General features: G+C 42.1%; 1 protein-coding gene across 3 annotated transcripts in view; it reads right to left on the bottom strand.

Moving 5' to 3' along the window:
• The window catches only part of MICAL2 (microtubule associated monooxygenase, calponin and LIM domain containing 2), a 223,342-nt gene that overhangs the window by 11,595 nt on the left and 192,588 nt on the right, over window positions 1-19,159 (bottom strand). For all 3 annotated transcript variants that reach the window (XM_047070161.1, XM_047070162.1, XM_047070165.1), the window contains 2 exons: window positions 17,795-17,884; window positions 14,976-15,069 (listed from right to left, as the gene is read on the bottom strand). In XM_047070161.1, coding sequence (XP_046926117.1) covers window positions 14,976-15,069; window positions 17,795-17,884 — 184 coding nt within the window. The remainder of the gene's footprint in view (window positions 1-14,975; window positions 15,070-17,794; window positions 17,885-19,159) is intronic.

The raw sequence follows: 19,159 nt of genomic DNA, 5'->3' as shown, positions 1-19,159 counted from the left end.
TGCTTCTTAATTGGTTAAAATGAACAATAAGACACACAAGGAGGGGCGCCTGGGTGGCTCAATCGGTTCAGCGTCCAACTTTGGCTCAAGTCATGATCTCCCGATTTGTGGGCTCGAGCCCTGTGTCAGGCTCTGTGCTGACTGCTCAGAGCATGGAGCCTGCTTCGGATTCTGTGTCTCTCTCTCTCTCTGCCCCTCTTCCACTGTGTGTCTCTCTCTCTCCCTCTCTCTCTCAAGAATAAACATTTAAAAAAATATTTTAAAAGACACACAAATAATAGAGTAGTGAGAAGCTACTATTTATTATGCCATATTATGACTGGTGATTACATGCCAGTCAGTGGGCTCTGTGCATTATATGGGACATCTCATTTATTTTTTTATTTTTTTAATGTTTTTTAATTTATTTTTGAGAGACAGAAAGGTAGCAGAGGAGGGGCAGAGAGAGAGAGACAGAGAGAGAGAGAGAGAGAGAGGAGACACAGAATCCAAAGCAGGCTTCAGGCTCTGAGCTGTCAACATGGCGCCCAACGTGGGGCTCAAATCCACAAACCGCGAGATCACGACCTGAGCTGAAGCCAGGTACCCAACCGACTGAGCCACCCAGGAACCTCAATATATGGGACATCTCATTTAAACCTCATATGAAACTCACCAGTAGATTCTTTTATAATCACCACTTGATAGCTGGAGAAAACAGAGGTCTAAAAGCTCAATTTTCCCAAGCTCACAGTTATTAAGTTGCAGAACCAGGGCTTGAACCCTAGTGAGCTTTATCCTGAGCTTTTCACTTCTTTGTATCACTCCCCGCTCCCCCTCACTCCTTCCCTCCTTCTCATAGGCTTGTAGGGCAAGTAACACGCCTGACATGTTGCCCTGCTTGTAACAAGTCATTCATAAAAATGAGTTCCCTTTCCTCCCTGTCTTCTTAACCACCTTTTTGTTGATATGGACATTTGGGTCCGGAGAGATTCATGTGTAATGCACCAAATTATACAATTTAGGGGAAATTGGTACCACAAGGCAGATCTGGACTTCTGATGAATGCATCCATTTGTCCCTTCATGCATAAATTCATTCGCTCATCCAATAACACCTACTTATTGAATAGGTATTGGGTACTGCTTTGGGTAATGGGGATACAGTGACAGATAATGCTACATGTGATGAGAAATTTGGAGATAGTAAAGCATAAGGCCTGCCATCTCTCTTTATTACTTTTTCTAGAGAATCTTCTGGAGCAGATGGATTTAAAGAGCTAGAATAAAATAGAACATTAGAAAACTCTTAACCACAACTAAGCAGCATAAAAGCACTCTGGGAGTATAGAGAGGGGAGGGTTTTCCCGGTCAGGATGTGAGGTTGGCTTTCCAAGAAGTGTGGTGCTTGAACCGGGGTGTTGAAGAATGGATAACACTTGGAGAGGAACTAATGAGGATGGGAGAGGACATTTCCAAGAAGACGCAATGTCAGCAAAGACAAGGGGATGGAACAGAAAGTGGTAGAGACAGAGATCAGGCAGGACTAAGGGGGCATGGCGGGGCAGAGGGCGAGGTCTGGGAGTGTATGAACATCTCATCCTAGAGGTCCCTGAATGTCATGCTGAGACTCTTGTACTTTATGCTGTAGAACACAAAATGACACTAAAGGTGGTTGAGTAGCATGATCTAAGTGAAGTTTTAATCAGGAAGGATTAAAAGAGGGGTGGGGAGAGAAATAGCCAAATGTTATTCTTCCTTAGGTGTCTTGGATGACAGGCAACTGGGAACTTGCAGTTCAGTGGGGAACACCAACGCCGCACAGCCAAATAGAAGATAATGTGCCCCTTGCTATGGCCACACAGACAGAAATGAAAGAATAAGGTATATAGACCAGAGATCATCTATAGCATAAAAGTTACTTTACACTTGGGATCAAACTTCCACTCTTGCACCTCCTACCATGTGGGCTAAGAACACATACTGTAGCCTCCCTGAGCCTCAGTCTCCTCATCTGTTATGAAGATACAGTGGGATTGACTGTGTACACAAAGACCTTAACCCAGCCCTGGCATGCAGTTTAAGCTCAATAAATGGTAATGGTCATCATTCAAATCATATGACATAAGCGATGAAAGAACCTTCATGGGTAATCTGTTCCGGGGATTCCCTCTACCTCCTTCCCTCTCCAGCCTCTGTGATAACTCTCCATGTGATGGTGGAAATCCCTGCGGGGCTCTGTACTCCAAGTATAGAAAACTTCTTTCCATTGGCCTTTGATGGGCTGGCCAAGCCCAGTTTTGCCTCCATGGGAAAACAGAGAACACTTAACACTCAGAAGGCATTCAGAGTGCTCTTTTGTCAGAGTCAACACCCCTAGGTCATTTGTCATTGTGTCACAAGAGGGCTGCCCACCTCCACTTGCCCTCTGGTGTTCCAGGATGCAACCTGAAGACAGTCCAGAATCAAACAAAATACCAACAGTTCAGAGGGGAGAGATCTTCTTGCACCTTTGTCTGAGCCCTGGAGTTGCTGAGGTCTGTTGGCAGCTGTGTCTGCACCGGGCTCTTCCTACCTTGCAAACGAGCGTGGCCTTTCCATGCGAGTGCTGGTGAAGTCTGACGACTTCATGCTCCGTTTGTGCAACTCCGCTTTTCCTTAACCTAATGCAAGACTGTATATGTATCTTGTTAACTATCATCTTGTTTATTTTGTTCCATCATGGGGAAATCTTTCGAATATTTCCTCCAGCTGACACAGTTCTAGCTTTGGGGTTTCTGCAGTATTGATAAATGGGCATCCTGGACCTTTATGCAATATTGAAAACCAAAATGTCAGATGGGACTGGACCAAGAACAGAGCCATCTGGCCCATCATTAGGGACCCTGCTCAGGCTTTGGGTGAGGCTGTTCTACAGACTCTAAATGCGCTCTATCACCCAGCACACATTTCTATATTTTGTCCATGAGGCTGTTACAGGAAGCCTCGGTAAAATAATTTCCTGAAATCAAGCTTCACAACGTCTGCCGTGTCCACTGGCACTACAAACCTCACAGCTCCACCCAGAAAAGGAAATGACATTTGTTGTTCACAGCTTCTCAGTAAACACCAGTGGCTTTTCATAATCGCTAAGTTTCTTTCTAAATATTCACAGTTTCTTTAATAATCCTTCCTAGAATCTTGACAAGGATCAGAATTCCTCTTTCTTTCCTATGTGAAGTGAAACACAGAAAATAGACTGGCCTTTAGTCTTTGGTTCTGGAATTTGCCATGAGTTTTCAAAGACCGAGGTTATATCTAGCCATGTTGAAATAACTGGTTAATTTGGTTCATTCAACAAATTCTGGTTGAGGAACGCCACACCCAACAAGACCAGTATACGTGCCATCGTTCTCCATGAAAGAAACCTAAATTCATTGCTCTCTCATTTTTCTCACCTAGATTTCTCTTTCAGATTCAACTCCCTCTTCTAGATGTGTTTAACATTTCTAGATGGAGGACTATTTTCCTTGATAAAGAAAACATAAATGCTGAGAGTTGGAAAAGAGTTGTCTTTTTTCATCCTGTAACATTACACCATCTGCCTGGGTCTCTCCTTTCCTTGTTCTCAATCCAAAAGAAACAGCTTTAAAGGCACTATTTTGCTGTCTTTATTCTTTTTTTTTTTTTTCAGAGTGAGCCTCTTTGCTGCATGATACCCACTTTAATCCTACATTACATGCCCCCTTTCTAATCTCTCTTATGTGTCCTTCTAAAATGTGGTCCATGAGTAACCTGTGCAGCCACACTGACTTCTATTGGCACAACACTCAATAAACATGAGTTGAATGGAATCATTCCATTCAATTTCCTTTCTTTCAATGGAATAATTTACAACAATTTTTTTTTAGAATCTGCCTCTCCTCAAGAGTCAAAATCACTTTGGGGGATCTTTGAACATACCATAATTGACCCATTTTCCTGTTGATTGCTGTCTAAGTCCCTCTCCATGTTTTGCTCTGGAATACACACTGATGAATAAAATTCCTTAGTATGGTATGCAAATGGTCAGTTTCACAGAAAACAGAAAGCCAAAGCATTTTCCAAAGAGCTATGACTGTTTATACTCCCACTAACATTGAATAAAAAGTACCCCTTGTTTCTTAACCTTGCCACATACTTAGTATTATCAAGTTTTATAAATTTTGGTAATTTAATAGTTTGAAAGAGTTTCTCATTGTATTTGCATTTTCCTGATTACTAATGAGCATGATATGTTTTTATTATTTGCCTATTTTTATAAAGGCAAACATTTGCTCGCCTATTTCTTATTGATTTTTAAGGGTTCTTCACATATTCTGGAATACTGATTCTTTTTTGGTTATATTTGTTGCAAATGTATTTTCTGAATTAGTGGCTTATCTTTTCCCTTATAGTGTCTACAGACTACCAGCTTGAGGTCAAAAAGATTCTTCTTAACTTTTGAAGTTTCATTTTTCATATTAAAATCTTTGGGGGCACCTGGGTGGCTCAGTCGGCTCAGGTCACTATCTCACAGTTTGTGGGTTCGAGCCCTGTGTCAGGCTCTGTGCTGACAGCTCAGAGCCTGGAGCCTGCTTCAGATTCTGTGTCTCCCTCTCTCTCTGCCCCTCCCCGACTTGCTCGTGCGCGCGCGTGCTCTCTCTCTCTCTCTCTCTCTAAAATAAACATTAAAAAATTAACTAAAATTAATTTTAAAAACTTTAATCTTTATGAAATTGGTTTGTTTGGATGATGTAAGGCTCAATTTAATTTTTTTCCTCTGTTGAAAATCACTTGTCTGAGAATCACTTATTTCCTATATATCTGCATGCTACTGTAGGCTTAAATCAGGTTTTTGTATATGTGAAATTATGTTTGAGTCTCTTGGTGGTTTTCAGTGAAGGATTAAAATTGGCTTCATAAAGGTTGTATACATTTTTTGTTTGATTTACTCCTAGGTGCCATATATTTTTATGCTAATGTAAGGGCATCTTTTTTCTTTCATTTTTTAATTGCTTTATGCTGAGATCTAGGAATGCAATTGTTTTTTCTATTTTAAGCTTATACCCAATCACTGTCATATAGGCTCTTCTTATTTTTAATAATTTATTTGTGCAATTTGGGGTGCTTTTCACATGGATGATTCTATCATCGAGAAACAACACAAATTTGTTTCTTCCTTTCCAAACCTTATGCCATTTTTTCCTTGTCTTACTGGACTGGCTAGGGTTCCCTGTACAATGTTGAATAGAAGAGTTAATGGTAGGCCTTCTTCTGTTATTTCTGATTTTTAAAGAAATGCTACTAATATTTTACCATCCAACAGTGGTATTTGCTGCAGCATCTTGGAAGATATTCTTCAAACTAAGAACATTCTATCCTGTTCTAATCCTTTTTTGTTGAAAGTTTTTGTCCCAAGTGTTGAATTTTGTCAAATGATATTTTCTTCTTATACTGAAAAGACCATATGGTTTCCCTCTTTCATTTCTTAATGTGGTGATTGTTAAATCACCCTTAGATTGCCAAATTTTAAAATTAATTGCATTGCATTAAATATTCATTATATTCTTTTATTTTTTTGGGAATCTGCTATATCTGTGGTTCTGTTTGCCCTTCTCATTCCTAATTTATTTATTTCTATCTTCTGTTTTATTTTATGTTTTCAAGAGCAAGCGGGGGGGGGGAGGGGCAGAGGGAGAAGGAGAAGCCCAAGCAGGTTCTGCGTTGTCAGCACGGAGCCCAGTGTGGGGCTTGATGTCACCACCCTGGGATCATGACCTGAGCTGAAATCAAGAGTTGGATGCTCAACAGACTGAGCCTGCCAGGCACCCCTATTTTATTTTTAAAAATCAATTTAATATCATTGCTTCTAGTTTTTCATTAGTCTTTTCAAAGAACCAACATTTGGCTTGCTTGATCCTCTCCATGTTGTTATGACTCTCTATTTCATTTACTTCTGCTTATTATCTTCTTTATTAGGCTTCCTTTTCTTTTTTTAAATTAAGTTGGACACTTAACTCATTAATTTTCAGCCTTTCTTCTTTTCTAAAAGGAGTATTTAGGGCAATATCTCTCAACACCACTTTCACTGCACCTCTGAGTTTTGATCTACTGGTTTTCCTTTTCATATTTAGTACATTTTAAATTTCCACGTATTTTCAGAAGTGTCCATTTGATTTTTTTCTTTGATCCATGAGAAATTTATCTTTTACCTTCCTAGATGCATGGTTTAAAAAAAATATTTGTTGGCTATTGACTTATAAATTAAGTACATTGTACTTTAGAATGTGGTCTGTATAGGGGCATCTGGGTGGCTTAGTTGGTTGGGAGTTCGACTTCAGCTCAGGTCATGATCTCAGGGTTCATGAGTTAGAGCCCTGCGTCGGGCTCTGTACTGACAGCTCAGAGCCTGAAGCCTGCCTGGGATTCTGTGTCTCCTTTCCATTTATCTCTTCCCCACTTGCACTCTCTCTCAAAAATAAACATTAAACATTTTTTTTTTAAAAAGAAAGAAGTCTGTATAATTTAGGTTCTCTGAGATTTACCAACTAATAGAGTTAATTTTTATAAATCACATGTGAGCTTGAGAAGAATATACTATTCTCTAATATGGAGGTACAGGGTTTTATAAATGTCTTTTAAATTAAGGTTATTAGTTACATTGTTCACATTTGTACTAATATTTTGTCTGCTTGACAATCATTAAAAGATATACTAAAATCTCCTGCCACAGTAGCAGAAATTACTCCCTGTAGTTTATAATTTTTTGTTTTATATATTTTGAGCCTGCTAGAGTCAACACATACACATTTAAAACTGTGATATCTTCTTAGTAAGTTGATCATTTAAAAATTATGCTGCAACCCTGTTTATTCCTAATCATCACTGTGCTTTAAAGGCTATTTTACCTGCTTTTAATATAATTACCTCCAGTTTTTTTCTCATTTCTTAAGTTTTTTTTTTATGGAGGATTTTAAACACAATGCATTACCTCCAGCTTCATTTAATTAGCATATATTTTGCCATCCTTTTACTTTAAAACTTTTTGTGTATTAATGTTTTATGCAGATTTGCTAAACAGCATGTCACTGTCTTGTTCATTAACTTTCATGATGATTACTGACATATTTGACTTGTGTCTACGTCTTACTTTGTGCTTTTTATCTTTTTAGAATACTCTCTTATTTTTATTTAGAATTGAGTTGGGATTTTTGTTTGGCTGATTATTATTTATTATAAATAATATTAATATACATATATATAATTATACTATATGTAATTAATATAAATAATATTAATATTAATATTATTTGTTTCCTCCACAGATTTGGATGTTATACATTTTACTTCTATTGTTTTGGGTGACTACATTTAAAACATAAATAGGTGTTTTTAATACCTTAACAGCCTAAACTTAATATCTTAGCCTTCTTTTAAGCAACATAAGGGCCCTGGAACTCTTGACTTCCAATCATTCAACTCCAAACTTAACCTCTATTTTAGTCCAGTGCTTCAGTTCTATGTTTTAAAAATCCATATTAAAAATCCATATGGGGGTGCCTGTGTGGCTCAGTCGGTTACGCATCCCACTCAGTTTCCACTCAGGTCATGATCTTGCGGTTCGTGAATTCGAGCCTTTGCTTCAGGCTCCATGCTGACAATACAGGGCCTGCTTGGGATTCTATTTGTCTCTCTTTCCCTCCCCTACTTGTGCTCTCTCTCTCAAAATAAATAAACTTTAAAAATAAATACATGAAAATAAAAATCCATATTATTTTATATTGACAATGATTTACTTGCATGTTTATTATTTTTTTATTCACCATTTCTTCTTTCATATTATAGATTGTCCTTCTGTGTATCTTTTTCCCCCCTATAGGAATTTGTTTATACATAGTTAACTCTATTCGAGAAAAAATTAATACGTCTTTATTGTGCACTTATTCTTGAAATACCTTTTTTTCTCTGTACACTATTCTAGCTTGAGAGTTATTTTTTTCAGCTGTTTGACACTATTACTTCCCTGTTTTGTAACATCCATTACTGCTTTTGAGAACAGGGCTGTTAGTAAAAATTTTGTTCCCTTTTAAGGTGACTTATCTTTACTCTTTGTCCACTTTAAGATCATCTCTGTCCTCAATGTTCTACATTTTCACTCATTGTGCCAAGTAAGGATGGACATATTTCAAATTTATCCTGATTTCTGTATCCTGGAATCTCTGTAGATTCACGTCTTTCACTCATTTGGGAAAAAAGAAAGCTAACACTTATAAACCACTCATTGGGCCCCAGACCCTTTCTAAATGCTTTGCTATCATGTCTCATCCATTACCTCTCCAAATGATACACAACTTCAATTTTCTCTGTTCTCTCCTTCCAGGACTCCAATTGAACATATACCAGATCTTCTCATTTTATTTTCTATGGCTACAAACTACGCCTTTATATTTTCCATCTCTTTCTCTCTCTGTGCTGCATTCTGGTTCATTTCCTCAGATATATTGTCCAATTCACTAATTCTCTCTACTGCTGTGTCCAAATTGCTATTTAGTACATTCATCGAGTTTTTAATTTCAATGAATGCATTTTTCATTTCCAGGCTCTTCATTTCATTATTTAAAAAAAAAAGCCTAGCCATTTTCCCCTCAACTTTTTATTTGACAAAAATTAAACCTAAAGGATTAAGCATTATATTTAGTTGTTATGCTCCTTTAGTCTCCTTTTATCTAGAACAGTTCCTAGATTCCACCCCTCCCCTTTTTTATGGCATTGACATTTGCCAGTTATTTTGCAGATTGTCTCTTACTCTACAATTGTCAGATTTTATTCTTATTATTAAATTCAGGTTGAGCATTTCTGCTGCATAAGTGATGATGCGTCTTTCTCGGTATATCACAGCAGGAAGCTTATGATGTTAAGTGACTGCGCTTACGGTTGGTCAAGCTGGAGGTGGTGCTGTCTGTTCACTTTGGTAGTGTTTTTTGTTTTTGCTTGCTCATTTTTATGTGCAATCTATTTCTGTAAATGTTTGACATATAGACATAGTATATTCTGTATATAATAATTAATATAGTGGAAGTTCTCAGCCATTGAAACTTGTTTTTGCCATTCTTAGTGGCTTACTTCCTTGTGTTTGGGACGATTACTTATTATTATCATTTAATGATTTGTTGAACTTAATTTGTCTGAAGCCTGAGAGCATAAACTGAAGCATGGTTTCTTTCACAGAGCATCTATCCTTGTTTTCCAGGGAGTTAAAAGAACTGGCACAATGCGGGATACTTTGAGGTTAGCTTCCCTACTTTTCTTTAGTCCCAAGGCTTAGCCATTAAAACCACTGATATTTATCCTCAAGGCAACCCTGGATTTCTTTTTGATGCTTCCTCCCTTCCTGGCACATGGAAGTTTCAGCATACTTTTCTTCTTCTTATCCTTGTCCTTCTTGGCCCGGAGAGGTTTACCTCACTTACTTGAGAGAGCCTAGCAATGTTTTTGAAAGTATACTTGTTGTAGTGAACGGGCTTTTGTAGTATCTAGTCCACAGTTCTGCTGCTCCGTGCTTCTTGGGAACTGCATTCTGCATCTGGCCGAGTCGGCCATTTGGTAATCTAGTTTCAAATGTTTTTCCAGGTAAAATCATTATGACCGTGATTTTTTTTAAATCTGAGGGTTGCAAAATTAACTTTATGGGTCAGAATAAGCATTAAAAGTAAGATAGAATGGAAAGTACTAGTCTTTTATATATAGCAAAATTCAGTATTATTTCCTGATGAATTTTTCAGTTATATATTTACATGTACTAATTTGTGATATAAAATGCATTTCTTGCTGCTCTCATGGTAATTTTTGTGTGTAAGGCAATGCTCTAGGGCACATAACTCTGAGACCTCCATGCCCCTGGAATCCATGCAGTGGACCCAAGGCTTCTTCAGGAAGAGAATCTCAGTCTCACCCTCAGTGGGCCCATCTTTGTTGTAAGGCCACTCACTTTCTACAGAGTGGCCACGGAGGCCAGAAGCAGAGATGAACACCATAATAAGCGGATGATTTTTATTTGCTGAGTAAGGCAATATGCAATCGACCCCAAGCATCCCGGCATGTCTTTGCTGGGAGTGCCATACTACAGGGCCTAACCATCCTCCAGCCCTGAGACATTCCTGGAACCAGCCAAGTAGGCGATTCTGAGAAGTAGGTCAGGATACCACAGCATGACTGCTACACAACTTCTTGCTTCCAGGGAAAGGGGCTGGTGTGCTCAGTGCTTTCTGTAAAGGCTGCCATGTACCTTGCCCTGAGCTCCTGAGCCATGGCACAGTCCACTGGGTACACAGCTACCATCTAGGCCTAGCAGGTCACTCTGTGACACTTGGGTCCGGGGCAACTTGTACCATGCTGCCTTCCTGCTGTTTGCTGGGCTGCGAGCAAAACACTCCCGTGCTCTGATGGACTGGATTTCACTGTTCACTTGCGGCACATAGACTTGTGGCAAACCCATCCAAATTCCTTGCTTGCTTAGCCGTCGGCTTTGGACTCTTGTTAACTCTTGGTCATTTTCTATGAATGGCATCGGGCTTCAAACTCACAAGTGTCTGATTCCAGTGTCTGTGTTCTTTTAAGGACACCTCATTGTTATATTTTCAAGGAAAGTATTATTCCTTCTGTTCCTCAGCAGCAGCCAAGATGAAAACCACAGAGTGCAAGCCAAACTACTTCCCTCTTCCTGGCTAGGTTTTCATTGCAATTTCTCTTGTCATAACATGTGCTCCTGCTGCCACCTACTGGCAGCCTCACACATCCGGCTATTTCTTTGTAAACTCCATCTTTGTGAAGGGAAGCCATAAAAAAAAAAAAAAAAAAAGCAAGAAGCTCCATGAAGACAACCAGCTGGTAAACCTTCCCCAAAAGTTGGTAACACTGTGAGGGCAAAGTTAATTCCCATATACCTCCCCTAGGGACAAATCTTTTCTCCCTCCAAGCTGCTCTCAAGTTTTCATCAGATTTCACCTGCCTCCAGGCGTTGAAAGAAAGCACAGATTCTGTTATCTACACCATCTAAATCTGAATGGTGGTCTCCTGCATAATTGGGAAATTCCATAGCCTTAGCACTTAACATGGACCACCTCATTGATAACAAATCAGTAGGTAACGGTGCCTTGACCAAGAAGAATCTAAGGGGCTGGCAATGCTTGGCTTGTTTTCCTCATAGGGGGTGGAGCCCAGGGCAATCAGGCCCCTGCATATCCTGGTCCTTTACTCTGGGCACCTAGGACCACCAGAGGAATCCATGCCTCAAGGACATCCATCCATAACACTTCTCCCCACCTCCCAACACACACCCTACAGGACATCATGACTTGTCATCTAGGGTGGATTGTTGGATTTTCGTTTTTCTTTGTTTCCCCTTCCTTGAAAACAAAATGGGGAACAACCCTTCCCGCGGGTGGGGGAGCTTATTTCTGACTGTTGGGAAGAAAGAAAGAAGGAATTGTTGTCACGACAATTAGGAGCTCATCAAAGCTTCATTTTGCTCATCAGCCATCATTGCCCTCCATCCTGCACCCCCGCATGTTCCTCTAATTCAATGCCCGCCTAATGAATAACTCCTAGGAACAAAAGAGCCTTTCAGGCTGGCGCACGTAATTATTAGAGGAGCCTTGCATTACTGTCACAGACTACTCATGTTTTCAGGCCTGTCTCTAAATTTGGTTATTCACAACCTTCATAGCTCAATATTATTGCCTAACTGTGATCATTTTCTAATTATCCTAATAATACCTATTAAATAATTCCCATTAAATCACTTGAACCAGAGCAGCACAGGCCAGCTCAAATACAACTTAACCTAATAAGCATTGGTCATTCATTAAGCACCAGGGCAATCTCTTAAAGGGGCTGAATAGAATATTAAACTGCAAAGGAATATTATTACTACACAAATGTTATTACAAGTTAGAGTGTATTAATTTCGATGCCTGGTTTGCACATCTTCCGTTTGGTTTCCTTCGGGGCCACTCTCCTCGACTTAACTCTTCCAGCCTCCAGCCCCGTGTTGATCTGTATCTGTCACCCACACAAGGACAATCAAGGGGGAAAAGGCCCATAAACTGAACAAGGGAATTCAATTACTAAGGATGTAAAGGGAATGAAGGGAATCTATCTTCTGCCTGGGCTGACACACCTTTGAAAACACCACAAGTTGACTTTCTTCAGCTGATAGTTCAAAATAGCCTCTCTTTAAGCTTGAGGGAGAGGGAGATTTTCAGAAGCCATGAAAATTTGGTTTCTAGAATTTAAATCTCAAGCAGTAAAGATGAGTCAATTCTTTTTTGTTGTTGTTTTAATAATTAAAAAAAATTTTTTTAATGTTTATTCATTTTTCAGAGACAGAGAGACAGAGTGTGAGTGGGGGAGGGGCAGGGACAGAGGGAGACACAGAATCTGAAGCAGGATCCAGGCTCTGAGCTGTCAGCACAGAGCTTGACGTGGGGCTTGAACTCACAGACCACCATGAGATTATGACCTGAGCTGAAGTCTGATGCTTAACCAGATTGAGCCACTCAGGTGCCCTGAGCAAGTCAATTCTGTAACAGTGTATGTGTGTAGATGGATACTTAAGAATACTTTGTAAAAATGACATCGGGTCGCATCGGTTGAATGCCTGCAGTATAGTAGAAACTCTCAGAGGCAATTTGCCCACCAATGCCCTGAATGACCTGGGAGTGTGAGGATTATTAGCTCCATTTTTGGCATAAGGAATCTGCAGCATGAAAGGTTAAGTGATTCTCCCAAGGCCACACAGCATAAATGCAACAGAGCAGAATTTGAACACGGGCTTTTTGATGCCTATAATTCTCTTTTCCCCACCATGCCACCCTGCCTCCCTAGCAAACTGAAACATGCTCTAGCTTTCTTGGTTTATCCTTTTCATTTCTAAGGCTCTTGCTGAAATCTGTGGATTCCCAAAGAGCGGCGCAGAGCCTTCTTGACGGGGAATGTGGCGGTATGTCAAACAAGGGCAATTCATTTTACTCCAAGTCCCCAAAACAGCCGTAGAGACAGGCAGTGTCTCTCACTGCAAGCAAGAAACAGTTATTATTTGTGTCATGAAGTCTATTCCTGATGGGTGGATGTGTGCATTGCAAGGAAGTGCACAGTGTGTTTTAGAAAGAAAAGGAACAAATACTTACTGATCATCTGTCCTGTGCTAGGATTTCCTCATAAACTGTTTTAGCCCATCCTTGCCACAAATCCAAGAAACAGGTCTGATGATCATTCCCACTTCATAAACCGGGCTCAGAGGGATAAAGTCAGACTCCAGCGTTTCCCTGTGACTCAGAAACAAGCTAACCACGCACGCAAGTGCTAACGCTTGCACTGCAGGGACCCTCACTTGGCTGAGCCCTTGCAAAGCTGTGGGAGCAGCCCTCATAATTTTGCCTGCGTGACTGTGCACAAACTTCAGGCCTCACAAAATCTGTGTCTGCCCCTGCTGATATCATCGCTCTCAAACAGCTGAAATTTTAAGAGAACTGAAAGTCTAAACTTCCGCCATGTTGTTTAACAAGTAAGATGTTGTTTACACGACGGCACGCAGAGATATATTTTCAGTGTCTGGCTATACCCGAAATGCAGAAGGCTAAAGACATCATACCCCCAAACAAAGGAGACAATATCACCCCCCACCCACTAACTCTAAGGGCCTCTCCAATTCACTAGCTGAAAACTGGTGCTGGGGTGGCTTCCAAAAAATGTAGGGGTCTTTAAGTCATCCCTCACCTTGGACTCCTTCGCTGTCTCCTTATTCATTGAGGCACTTCACGTCTCCTGGAGCAATGTCCCTCTTCTAGAACAATCTCCTCACCTCACTGGTTAACTCTTATTCCTCCTCTGGGTCTCATCGTAATGGAATGCCCCTTCCAGGTGATTAGCCTGAATGCCCTTCTCCCCAAGATCAGTTAGGAAGCCTGTGATCGTGTCCCCATGCCCCCCTCCCCGAACGCTTGTTCCTATCACAGGACTTCTCCTCCTGTATTGCTGTTTATTTATTTACATGTCTGCATCCTTCAATGGACCACGAACTTCTCAAAGGCAGAAACTGTGCTATACTCATCGTTATAGACCCACTGTCTTCATGTCTCCCCCAGGGTAGGTCTTCACCAGATGAATTCTGTTTGAATCTAAGGGCCTGAAGCTATTGGTGGGAGAGTTACCATTTCTTGTACCAGGCAACATGTTAGTTTATCATCTTCATATATATAATTTTTTAAACTTTTTTTTTTTGAGAGAGAGAGAGAGAGAGAAAATGCAAGCAGGGGATGGACAGAGAGAGAAGGGGGAGAGAGAGAATCCCAAGCAGGCTCTGTACGGTCAGCCTGGAGCCTGATGTGGGGCTTGATCTCACAAACCATGAGATCATGACCTGAACCAAAATTAAAGTACAACGCTTAACTGACTGAGCCACCCAGGTGCCCCTCTTCACATATATTTTTTTGTATATAATTTCTTCTTTAATCCTTATATCAGTTCTAAAGGAAACCGCAAATATCCCTATTCTAGAGGAGAAAACGAAAGTTCATAAAAGTTTAGAACGTGACCAGCCCAAGGTACACAGCTAGAAAAGGGAGGGATGAGGACTTTGAGTCCAAGCCCGGGCTTTGAATCGCTCCCCGCTTTGCTTGAACACCCAAATAGCTCTCATGACTAACTCAGAATAGTTTCTCATAACCCCCGGGTTGCAAAGAACATTCACACTTGCATAAGGGAGGCCAGACGGGCCAGAAACCCAGGGACAAGGCCCATGAGCTGACCAGTGCCCTAGGAATTTCAAATCGGACCATGAGTTTGTTTTTGGAAGTGTGGAGCAGCTGTGACCTCAGCGCCGCCTGCCCACGTTAACAGTGCCGTTAACAGCAACGAGGTCTCAGTGTTAGGCCGGCTCGGTTAGACCGGCACCATTCTCGGCCCAGGCCCACCTCTCCGATCTGCGGGGCCACCTACCTGCTTCCCCCCTCAGCGCCTTCTCCAGCCTCACGCCTTGGATCTCAGAAGCCCTCTGCCGCTCCTCCACCTCCTCCAGCTGCCTCTGGATGGCCTGCAATGTCAGGATTGCACGTCACATGGGGACTCTTGAGGTGCAGAGTCGCATGAGGGGGCTGACTCTACCGCTTAGTTTTCAAGCAGAAGAGGCCCTATCCCTTGCAATGTCCCTCCTTGGGTAACGACCTCTGAATTCCCAAATCGCTAGATCTTGATGTTTCCCTCGTTTAGAGTGAACACATAAAGCAAGGAGGCCGGACGTAAGCTCGATCTGCCCCCGAGTAGACATTAGAACAGTCCTCTTCAGGCCAACCACACAGATGTGCTCTCAGGCAGAGGATGCTGGGGTAGGTGGGCGGTTCTCACGCATCCCAGACTCTCCGAGCCTTGAACTCTGACTATGGTCGTGGCATACACAGAGCGGCAGCTACTACTCAGAGTAGGACGAGGCTCTGGGAGCAAATGGAGGGCACGGTCGCTTTCCATGTTCTCAAGAACCAGCAGAAACCTCCCAAGAAGCCTGTCTGGAGCAGGAGACACCGAGCTCGGTTTGTCCAACTCCTGTCCTCGGCTATCGATTGTACTCCTTCTTTCACCGCACCGCAGGGCTGACACCCGGGGGTCTCTTACCGTGGGAGCGTAGGGAGGCTGTTACTAGCAGCTGATTAAGACAAGACCCAAGATGTTTATCCCACTAGGGGACAACCTCACATCCTCCCTAGTTAATGTCTGGAGTCACGGCTGGGTTTGCTTTTACCCATTTATTTTCCCCACCAGCTATTTCTCTCCTGTCTGTATTAGGAAGGAAAATCAAGGGACAGCCTCTTCCCATATACATTTTTCCCCCCATCAATTTTCTCTGCTTTCCAGCAGCATGCTGCCGAGACGGCACAGTCCTTGGCAGAACTGACTTCGCATCTGGCAGAACAGGTAAATGAAAGGAACTGGCAGCTGTCTGGGCAGGCAGAAAGTGTGTGTCCCTCTTCCTCCACACCATTGCAGCTCTGTCTCACCCCCATTCCTCCTGAGCTCCACATTTTCTCAGTCTCCCCTGCATTCAGACTACAATCACTGAAGGGCCTCCGAGCCTGTGAAGAGGTGTGAGCAGGGGTCAGGCCTGAGTACCCACCTGGTTCCTCTTGCCGGGGACTAAGAGTGTTTAAGTCCCGGGGTGTAACCTAAAATCTAAAATAGACGGGAACTCTCTGTAATACTCCTGTGATTTTGTGACCTCTGCCGCTCTTTTAAAGACAATTATATTTTTATAAATCCGTCTCTCAATGGCATGGCGTAGAATCGCTAATGGAAGGGAAGCATTTCAATGACTTTATGACTGACTCTAGTGCATTTCTGGCTTTGTGGTTGTTACAGTCTGAATTGTGTCCTCCCACATTCATGTCCTGAAGCCCTAACCCCAATGCGACTGTATTCCTTTAAAGAAGGAATTAAGGTTAAATGAGATCATAAGACCCCTAATGCCGTTGGCACTGGTGACCTTCTGCGAACAGGCAGTGACACCAGAGACATCTCCCTCTCTGCCTGGGCACAGAAGGAAGGCAGCTGTCTCCGGGCCAGGAAGAGAGGCTACGATAAAACAAAACAAAACAAAACAAACAAACAAAAAACCAATCCTGAAGGCCCACCATCTTGGGCTTCTGGCCTTCAGAACTAGGAGTAATAAATTCCTGTTTTTTAGGCCACGTATTTTGTGTGATGTTATGGCCACCTGAACGGACTACAGCAGCAGTTGTTTGGAAACCAAGGGTGAAAATCTTGGAGACTAACAAGGGCTGCTGTGAGCGCTAACAGATGGGGACTCCAGAGGCATCATGGTTCTTATCACCACCTACCGTCTGGAGGGAGAACACAAGGAGGGGGTTGCTGGGTCGACCAATCCATATCATAGAGACTTACCTTGTTTTCACAAGGGAAAGTTACAATGTTTCAAGGAAACCTGTTTCAGAAGTTGGGAGTGGACAGAGACTTTGTAGGGACTTTCCCTGTCCGCTAGGTGACAGGAGTGGCTCCCTTGTCAGTCACTCTGAAGGGTGAAGGAATGTGACTTCCTTCCTCGACAGAACTATATGGCCAGAGGGAATAACTGCAGAAAGGAATATAAGGGTACACTGCATGAATACGAGTGGTCATTCTAAGTCCTTCTGTCCTAAAACCCCACTGTTCTTCAAGGCTAAGTCTGGGGTCCTCAGGGAGATGGAGAATGCTTGACTTCCTGCTTCCTTTGGCTGTCTGTGACAAAAGTGGGCAGACCAATTTGGGCAGGAATGTTTAGAACTAACAATCAAATGAGGAAATCTATATTGGAATGTTGGATGCTCATGTTTTTGACGAACCTTGGAGTAAAGACAGCTCCTAATAGTGGTCAGTTCAGCAGGGACACAGTCAGGAAGTCAGGGGAAGGTTGTATCCTCCCAGGGGATAAAACTAAGTCCCTGCAATGTGGTAGTCAGGGCTTGGGATGGTTCCCAAGGCCATGGGTCGCCTGTCATTCCAGGCTCACTTTGCAGGACACATGTTTGCAGATAGAAAGGCAGCTGGGAGGGGCCAGCTCAACTCCTGGGCTCTCCAGGCCTCAGAGTCCAACCAAGCATTGAGTTAGGATTTTTAGAATGGCCACAAATCTGGTCATTCAGAGAAGAGAGACTGACCTTTTCCCCAGCCCATCTCCCCCAATACAATACAGACTCCCAAAGGGCTTCCCAATCCAATTACCAGGTCCCAGTCCCCAGGCTCAATCACTCACGTTAAGTTTGTATTCTGACCTGAGCTTTATGAAGTCTTTTCAATTCTTCTTGCTTCACCATTTGTTTTATTGCGTTCTCCAGCTTCCTTCTTCTAAGTGTCTCCCTCTCCTGAAAAAACAAAATAGAGAAGAAAAAATATATTCAAGAAAAATGGGGTTGAAATTTTCAAAATAATGACACAGGCTTCTACTTTTTCCAACAGAACCCCTGCTTAGCTTCTAGAACAACGATGTTCTGATAGAATTTCCAGCAATGATGGACTATCTGTCTGTGTTGTCTAAAATATGGAAGCCACTAGCCACATGTGACTATTGGGTATCTGAAATGAGGCTAGCATGAATAAGAAGCTGAATTTTAAATTTCACTTCATTTTAATAATTTTAAAATTATTAAAGGCTAGGAGGTGCCAGATTGGGAAACTGGTGTGTGTGTGTGTGTGTTGGAGGGGGTGTATACGTACATATGTAGGTGCGAGTGGCTTTATAGAGAATTGACTTGGCTCCCTTGAGGAAAAGAATAACAGAAAAATTATACTCTATACAGGTGCTACCACAGGCCCAAGAAGGATGAGCCTGAGAGGGAAGCACACACACACACACACACACACACACACACACACACACACACACACCATGAAAAGCATTTAATAATTTTAAACAGTCCTTAGGTTGGGTCTACATTGCCCAATTGAGCCTGGGAATAGAGGAAGGTATCTAAATAATCCAAATGTGAGTGTTTCTTGGATTGAGGCAGGCATAAGATTGCTTCCCTTCCCCACTCCACTTTGCTTGTGCAAATATGTCATTAACGTCACTGGGTTTTGTGTGTGCCTAGGCTTGTAAAATCAAGAGCACTCAAAATCCATGTACGGAAAATAGATTTCTGGATTTTGATGGTGTCACTCTTAGGTTTTAAACACCAGCAGAAGGAGAAGTAATGGTGTGGCCAGCTCCACGTACTGGAAAGCAGAGGAGACACTTTCGGTTGGGAAACAGCGAATGCTGGCTGAGCGCTGGGCCCAGGCACCCTACAAAGCTGGCATCAAATCCCAGCTGAGCTGTGTAAGTATCAGCATGGCACACAACTTTCTGAACTTCAGTGCCCTCTTCAGAGCGAAGGAAATGATTTAGTGCCCACCTGGTGGGGACGTTATAAGAATTAATGGAGGGAGGTGCCTGGCTGGCTCAGTCAGTTGAGTATCTGACTCTTGACTTCGGTTCAGGTCATGATCTCACAGTTCATGGGGTCGAGCCCTGTGTTAGGCTCTGTGATGATGGAATGGAGCCTGCTCTCTCCCTCTCTCTCTCTCTGCCCCTCCCCGACTCACGCCCTCTTCAAAAATAAATGAACAAACAAAAAAGAATTAATTGAGAGAATGTCTTT

Source organism: Lynx rufus, unplaced genomic scaffold, assembly GCF_022079265.1.
Source record: "Lynx rufus isolate CCGP_SWC_20201006 ecotype Redwood Valley unplaced genomic scaffold, mLynRuf1.p SCAF_9, whole genome shotgun sequence".
NCBI lineage: Eukaryota > Metazoa > Chordata > Mammalia > Carnivora > Felidae > Lynx > Lynx rufus.
Note: the sequence above shows the minus strand (reverse complement) of the source record. Positions and strands in the feature narration are given on the sequence as shown.